The 8952-nt window shown below is 37.0% G+C and overlaps 1 protein-coding gene across 1 annotated transcript; it reads left to right on the top strand.

Moving 5' to 3' along the window:
* The first annotated feature begins 530 nt into the window (after positions 1-530).
* LOC145982138 (uncharacterized) lies at positions 531-1292 on the top strand. The gene has a single exon (XM_083115705.1). It carries the CDS (start codon positions 531-533, stop codon positions 1290-1292), a length of 762 nt encoding a protein of 253 aa, XP_082971831.1.
* Positions 1293-8952: the final 7660 nt, after the last annotated feature.

The raw sequence follows: 8952 nt of genomic DNA, 5'->3' as shown, positions 1-8952 counted from the left end.
AACCTTTAGTCCAGTGGCTCGATTTGATACTGTACGAACTGTGCTGAGTGTTGCAGCTTGTGAAGGGTTGAAGTTAGCTCAATTTGATGTGAAAACAGCTTTTCTTTATGGTGAACTTTTTGAGGAAATCTATATGTGTCAACCTGAAGGGTTTGATGACGGGACTGGTCGTGTGTGTAAGCTAAAAAGGAGTCTTTATGGACTGAAGCAAGCACCTCGTTGCTGGAATAGACGATTTGTGAATTTCATGTCGAAGCATGGTTTTACATGCAGCAAAGCTGATCCCAGTATGTTCATTCGTAAGAAAAAATGGAAAGAAAATGATCGTAGCCATTTATGTGGATGATGGTTTGGTTGCTGGCAATAATATTGAAGATATCAACAGTTTTCTCGGAACTCTAAAAGAAGAATTTGAAATTGTGGTTGGGTCATTAGATTGTTTCTTGGGCATACAAATAACACAAAAGGAAGATGGTTCTATTTTTGTATGTCAAGAAAACTATACAAAGAAAATTCTTGAGAAATTTTGCATGAGTGAAGCAAATGCTGTGTCAACACCTGCTGAAAAGGGAAGTGTAAATGCAGGGGAAGAAAACACACAGCAGTTAGTAGACACTAGTGTGCCTTACAGAGAAGCAGTTGGCAGCTTGATGTATCTGGCTACAGTCACTAGGCCAGATATCTCCTATGCTGTTGGATTAGTGTCGCAAGCATTGGACAGTCCAAGACTATCTGATTGGCAAGCAGTGAAACGAATTTTCAAGTATCTACGAGGAACCACTGCGTATGGAATATGCTACAATTCAAATCATAATCCTGGGATCCTGGAAGCCTTCAGTGATGCAGATTATGGTGGAGATCCAACAACAAGACGCTCAACAACTGGAGTTCTATGCAAGTATGCAGGTGGAGCGATATCCTGGATGAGCCGGAAGCAGAAGTCTGTTGCTCTATCAACAACAGAGGCTGAATTTGTGGCAGCCAGCGAGGGAGCGAAGGAAGTGATATGGCTAACAAGACTGTTGGATGAGATCACTCATCTGACAGGAATGCCCACACTGCTGGTGGATAATGCTAGTGCTATTAAGTTAGTAAAAAATCCTGAATTTCATAAACGCTCAAAACATATTGCGGTGCGTTATTATTTTGTAAGAGAAAAGTTTCAGGAAAAAATGTTAAATGTGGAACACATTGATGCTGAAAGTCAGGTAGCAGACATTCTCACTAAACCATTAGCAAAAGTTAGGTTTGCTAAATTATGTGGCTTAATGGGAGTGGGAAATGAAAAGTAGTGTACTTATTGTTGTTAAAGTGTAACAATGTTTTTTGTAAAGGGAAGCTTGTGAAAGTTGTTTTTGAGGGGAAGTGTTGAACGTTGTACAAAAGACACACTTTCCCAACATGGTCAAATTGACTTATCATTTGTTTTTGCTCTGTAGCGAGTAGTCTGTGGAGAATGCTCTCCAAGAAGTTTGTATTGTACCAAGAATGTAGCAATGTACATCGCGTCGCGGTCGGTCGCGTTGGACACTAATAAAGTGTTAATTAACTGTTAGCACGTGTTGTTACTCCTTGTACCAAGTTACGGAAATATCTGCGCTGAACTTCAACAAAATTTCATGTCCCTACATGTCACATTTTCACCAATACCAAATTATTACATCCTCTAAAGTACACTTATAACATTCAAACTGGCCCAATGAACATGAATGTTTTATGTATACCATTAATGATTGTATGCAACCAGGTGATTACAATGGGTTTTCCCAAAGAATGCCACTTTAAAGCATTCTTTCGGAATGTGAATTAGTAAGTTTCGGACCCACACATATTTAAACAAAGAATGAAGTCTCTTCCAAAAAAATTTGCTAACCGTATCTTTTTCTTTCTTCTGTTAAGTGTTAGCCACTTAAAAAACAATGCAGTAGAAACATCCACCTCAACCTATACTCGCAGCAACAATTGTTAAGCAATAATACTTTAATACATATTTCTATGGCATTTCATTTCTTCACCTACCTTCTTTAGTCTTTCAGAGTGGATTAAGCCTTAATAAACTTCAGGGATTTCAGTACAGCGAATTAACTATCAACTAATTGCATAAAAAATATCTACGTGTCCACCAGGACCAAATATTGCACATGCCATTGTACAGATGAATTTGGACTAGATAAGACTTTCTAGTTCTTTGCGCTTCTTAACACTAAGTGCAATCCAGGGGCATCCCAAGTCGATGATATAGTGCATGGTCATTTTGCTGAGTTAAAATGGGATTTATGTTGTTTTTTCCCTTCGGATAAATAAAGTATCCGAAAATTGCTTCAGTTTAGTTAACCAAAAAATATTTTTCTTTCATGTATATAATAATTCTCATTAGAACCCTTCTGGCGACTGGCCCCATGGCCAGTATAATTTTGTTTGTGTTGTCCTGTGTTTTGTGCTGAGTGCTCCTTTACAGCCTCAGCTTTTAACGAAATTCAGAAGATTTTATGATTTAATTATACAACGTTAGAGTTGTTATGTGTAACGATAAGGGGCTGGACCCCGTATAATGTGACGGGTGCAAAATAGCCTTAGTGCTGATGCACCCAAAATTTTAAATTCAAATTCAAATACTTCATTAGAACCCTGAATAGAAAGTGTTAAAATTCTTTCAAAACAAAGTTAAAGAATTGCAAATGAAGTTTTCACACCTTTCAAATGATTAAACTAGCTCAAATAATATTCTCTGAAATATTTGACTGAGTTAAAAACTAAGCTTTCTGGATAATAAAATGTTGTCTTCTACACATGGTTTCCAAAGCTTGATTCCCTTCAGTGTATTCAACTTTAAACTGGATCACCAATTCCAATTAAACTAGCTGACCATATAATGGACTTTATTTTTGCAATGAGACAAGGGGTCAATGAAAACAAATATGGCTAGAATTGTAAAACTCAAAAAACAAGATCATCCACATAGTTATTTGCTTATTGTATATTCCTTTTCAACATCTCTAGGTTAATCAAGCTGATGTGATTACTAAAAATTACATGATGGGGTACAACACATATCTATTTATTACTCAGAATTTGAACCTAGTACATACCTTTGGCATCATAGCATGTAAAGTTAGCAACTGTACACAACTGTGGTATAAGTAGCTTCTTGTCACTCAGACTTTTGATGTTATTAATCATGTTCACTAACCTCATTCCTCCCGACAATAATACTCAATATAACACTTCCCTTTCTAAATTTGAACATCATCTCTGTGACCAGTAAACTCACCTCACTTCACCAGGAAACCTGGCATTTTTAGAAGAGCTATATTAATTATTTGGAGCATTATAATAAGTACCAAACATTTTTTTAACAGATTTTCTGAAACTTGACAATCATCCCTCACAAGTATTCAAAGCAATCATTTGCAATATTTTCTGAAGGAAATAAAACTTATGTTCTTGGTGAGTTTTCTCGCAGAACAGAAGTACGAAAATTTTTGGTACGCGGATGGTGCAGACACCAAATCTAGAAATTAGACATCACAGTGTTGTATTTTGGAACCAACTTGACATTTGGGCAAACAGGGAATCAAGAAGGGACACTAAAAAGGACATGATAAATGTACAGCTTAATATATCATATAGAAACAATCATGAGACTGGAATGGAAAAATCCAAGAATAGATTGAAAAAAATATTTATTGTTCCAAATATTCTAGTACTCTCAATATACACCTACACTTATGCAGTCTTTTGATATGTTTTTAAAATCTTGCAGCTGCAAGACAGGCAACTCGGCTTTAGCTGTTGCCTCCCTTGCCCTTTCTTCTTGCTGCAGCTTCTTTTACTTTTTCATTTTGCTCCTGCAAAAGTAGAGCATGCAATTCTGCTTCATTTCTCATTTGTTGTTCTAAGCGAAGCAATTGCTGCTTGGCTTCACTTTGAATTGCTGAAACTTTGATCTCCTCAAATTCGCTTTTAGAACGAGGCATCCTTAATTTGAGCGGTGGTAACATATTTTCTCTCTGCAAGCCAGCATCTTCTCCAGCACTCTCCTTCACAGATCTATTATTCGGGACTTCCTTCCTGCATCTATCATTGCTGGAGTACACACTTGCAGAAAATGTATCTGAAAAGAACAGTAAAACAATCATATCAACATCTTGCCGGGATGAAAACAGATAGGAAAAGATATTACAAAAAATAGAGTTCTTGGCATTTACTTGAAGAAATTTATATTAGATTTTAATTCATAATTGAGAAGAGAGTGACACGGTAGTATATAAATACGGAGAAACGAGTACTCACTTTATCCGCGAAACCATTTTTTTCTTTTTCGTTCTATTAATTTCGGTGTCCGCTGCCACCATCCTTGTTGGAACTTGCTGTACTGTTGTCAACTGTGCGTCTGCGGACAGAAAACCGGATGCAGGCAACCAGTACATACACGCTCTCTCTAGCCCCCCACCCTTTCCAAAACAAAAAGCTAATGTGTGGCTGAACTTTTATCGAAGAGCCTTCTCCTACTGTAGCAGAGAAGAGGATCTGCTAGAGGAGATAGCCACCATCACTGAAATAGCCCTGAAACATGGCTACACGGAAGCACAACAACTTTCCACTTGGTGCAATAAAGTGAAAATACAGGTCAGACACTCTAACCAACCACCATCAACCTCCAGCAGCCATTATAAATGGATTGCCTTCCCCTACCATCCCACCACTTCCAACCGCATATTCAAAGCCCTTCTCCCATATGGCATCAAATATTTTTTTTTAAAAGAAATTGTTCCAATATTATGTAAAAATCATTTATTAATAAACCGGCTTTTGTGCAAGATTAGGATGCACAGAATATTTGTGAATATCAGCTAAAATTTAATAATCCAAATCGAGACACGCCATTTCTTCGTGGCAGTTTAGAAAACATTTGTCCTATCTGATAAAATAATTAATTAACATGGATAGTTGTTATTGATTTGTACATTACACTTGAGAAAATTTACTACATGTTGTGAAGTACTGACTTACAAAATGTAATCTTCTATGTCTGAAAATTCTGCCTCACCATCATTGGTTACATTATCTAATGTGCCGATTGTGCAATAAAAGGCTATAAACCAATTTTGGACTGCAAAAATAATAACTAACTAACTCTCTAGCCTTCTTAAACCCGAAGGTTCATGGCTGCAGCAACACAGGCCTTCCATCTGTCCCTATCTTGAGCAAGATCTATATACTCTTTTCCATCCCTACCGATTTCCTTTAGGTCCATCTCAACGTTGTCCCTCCATCTTCGTCTTGGCCTTCCTACAGGTCTCTTACCATCAGGTTTCCCAACAAGAACCTTGTAAACTCCTCTTTCCTCTCCCATTCGTGCCACATGGCCTGCCCACCTAAGCAAAAATAATAGTGCAACAATTATGGGGTGAAATACAGTATTTCTTTGACACAAATAATTAGGGCTAATACTTTTTTAATGTGCATGGATTTGAATTTGAATTTAAAATTTTGGGTGCTTTTCTCCCAAAATTCCAGGAACAAGGATATAGGTTTGGAGATTAATATAGGAAAAATTGGAATCTATAGTAAGGGGGACAGTTGTTCTCGAAACGTCGTTCACTGGAAAAGCAGATACTCACGAATCGTAAGTACAAAAAGTTTTTTGTATTTTAGAATACTTTTTGAATTGAAATCAGTGAGTAATTTGCACAACAACTAACTATGGATACACTGCAAATACATTTAAGACAATAAAGGGTACAGCATACAATTATACTATATTGTATAAAATGTAAACCAAACTACAGATTTATTTCCCATAAGTTAATATATACAATACTTTCAATACTACAAAAACATGTAGATGAAATAAATAACAAAAAGATAGCTTTAATGATGTAAAGACATTGAATAATGTTCAAGCTTTGAAATATATTACAATTATAATATTTACCAACTTGCACACTACACTTGTGGATTTTTTTTAAAATTTGAATTTAAAATTTTGGGTGCGTCGGCAGTAAGGCTATTTTGCAACCGTCACATTATACAGGGTCCAGCCCCTTATCGTTACACATAACAACTCCAACGTTGCATAACTAAAATCTTCTGACTTTCGTTAAAAGCTGAGGCTGTAAAGGAGCACTCAGCACAAATAAGGACAAAACACAAACAAAATTATACTGGCCATGGGGCCAGTTGCCAGAGCCTCGTTAGTCTGCAGTCCAGGGTGTACTATGTGGAAGTGAGTTTGACTACTGGGTGCACTAAGTGGAAGGAGCACCCCTTGCACCCCACTACACTTGATGAGAAATGGTTTCTAGAACTTATAGTGGTACAAGTTTGACTTTTGACATTGTATGTCTTTTAAGATAAAATTGTATTGTTATCAAATAAGCCAATTAAAATCAAACTTATAAAACTAAAATGTTTTAGTCATTTCTTCCTCTATTAAAAAAAAATAAATTAAAGTTTCGCATAGGATTGTCCAAGTTATAAAAAAATTTCTATTGTGAAGATGGATGAATAATTCTTACAAGAAGAAAGATGAACATGTTTCTCCATGTAATGAATGTTGCCACACATTAAGAGATTTTGTTCATATCCTCTTTAATTCTTTACTACTATGGATGTTGATCCTCTTTAATTCGTAACTACTATGGATGTTGATAATCACATAACTACTATGGAGAGGTTTGTAGGACCACTGTTTTGATTTCAAATTGTGAACTCGTTCGTCCTTTTTTTTATATATACTGTTTTCAATTTCTGATGCGTTTTACATAACTTGACATGGTGATAGAAAAATAACGTTAAGCACTTTTTCAATTATTGTTTTCTTAAATAAACCTAATTTATGCAAAGGAATGAAATCCATAAAAAATTACAACAATGTCTCCTAAATTTTTATGAAAGTCCAAATTCTTGAAATTTCTACATTTTTATGTTATCTGAGGAGACATAGGCCGAAGTAATGTGTAATATTTAAGGCGATCCCACCGTCAGTGATGCCATACAACAAAAAGTTCCCTATCAAGATATCAAAGCATTGAAATTTCATAATTAAAGGTCTGAATTTTCTGAATATGAATTTGTATTGTTTGTTAATTTGCACATAGATATTAAGGGTATACTATGATAGAATAGACTACTAACACTGATAGTGAATGCAGTGAATTAAGTTTTTAGCCCGTATACAGTTTCTTTCATCCGCATCTATTTGAATTACAGATCTATAGTATGGTGAAAATGGTGAGAGCTGTAAAGTGTATTATCCATCTTGGTTGAATTTCTTCACTGTAATTCAGCTTTTGTTTCATGTTCATGTTGATTTTCATAGTAAATTTACTAAAAGAGATTAAGAGTTAACTCGAAATATTCTGATATTGCATGGAAAACAAGTAGTAGATGATTGTTGGAAGAGCAAAATGGTACTTTAGCATTATACGGACAACCTCATTTGTCTGTGTTAAATTATATTCCCCTTGCAAACATGAAGCATTAAGTTAGGTTAGGTTCCATAAGTAGAATCCTATTTGGCGGAATACGATTTGGAGGCAGTCCATATCATACTAAAGTACTAGCAAAATCTCTGGTGAGACAGGCAGTCATGATCAAAAACACTGATGTTATCGTTCTGTATTCTGTATACTTTGCATGTGCAGTTAGTAACATAAAAAAAAAAAGTTGTCGTTGTGGTGTTTGCTTATACCGATTATCATTTTAAAAGCTCCACCACATTCTCCTCGTTGCATTCACGAGGAGTTTTGGCGTCAAAGTGTACCAGACACTCGGGTCTCGTCATTGGGCAGATAGAACTGGCAATGCTGCTTCCCCTAGCAGGAGATCTGTGTAACTCAACGAAGAAGGCCACGCCTGCGTTCGAAGAGAAAAGCAGTGGCAGTTGTGGCATACCATTCGGAAGGAGCTCTCTTCTCCTTCTTCGCACACAAGTGAAGGTGGTTGGACGTGGGTCTACATGTGGATTTGACCGTTCCTTTTGACTGCTGGTTTCTAAACGCTTGATTGTGTCCATAACAATTTCCAGTTTGTTTTGATAACGAGAATTTAGAATGTTCCACACCTCTGCATTGTTATCATCAGTCACCGACATGGACTGGATAAGCAATGCAGGTTGCCCCTTTAACGAAGCTTTCAAATACTGTAGCTTTTGAGCACTGGATAACTGTTTGTTTTTGTCCACCGACGCGATAAACAAATCACGGAAAGAAAGCCACTCTTGTAATTGTCCCGTGAACACAGGCAGCGTGAGCTTCGGGAGATGCAATTCACTTGTTTGTGCTTCTGTCGATGATGTCACCGTAGCTTGAGTCTGTTGCTGCTGCAACGAACAAAGCCTGCACATGGTTGCATCTAAACAGTCTTGAATACAACCGATTTCACAGTCATAACTCTCAAACGTTGCATCATCACACGCACTAGCCAGGTCAAATAATAACTGTTTACAATCGTCCGTTAATTGTTTGGCTTTGTTTACCGATAACTGGATTGTCACATTGTCCAATAAACCCGCGTTCACTTTATTCTCAAGGCGAGTAACTTCTCGCTTGAGCACGTGAATCCGCAGCAGCCTTACGTAGCCTGCTAGACACAACTACCGAGTGTGGGGTGTAAGGGGTACCAAAAGTCAACCTCACTTCCACGTAGTGCACCCTGGACTAAAGACTAACGAGGCTCTGGCGACTGGCCCCATGGCCAGTATAATTTTGTTTGTGTTGTCCTGTGTTTTGTCCTTCTTTGTGCTATGTTCTTTGCAGCCTCGGCTTTTAACGAAAGTCAGAACATTTTAATATTTTATGATTTTAATTAAGCAACGTTAGAGTTGTTACGTGTAACGGTAAGGGGCTGGACCCCGTATAGTGTGATGGGTGCAAAATAGCCTTAGTGCTGACGCACCCAAAAATTTTAATATCAAATCAAATCAAACAACTACCGAGTGTATTCGCG

The sequence above is a fragment of the Lepisma saccharinum genome (assembly GCF_977018435.1).
Source record: "Lepisma saccharinum chromosome 12 unlocalized genomic scaffold, izLepSacc3.1 SUPER_12_unloc_1, whole genome shotgun sequence".
Classification (NCBI taxonomy): domain Eukaryota; kingdom Metazoa; phylum Arthropoda; class Insecta; order Zygentoma; family Lepismatidae; genus Lepisma; species Lepisma saccharinum.
Note: the sequence above shows the minus strand (reverse complement) of the source record. Positions and strands in the feature narration are given on the sequence as shown.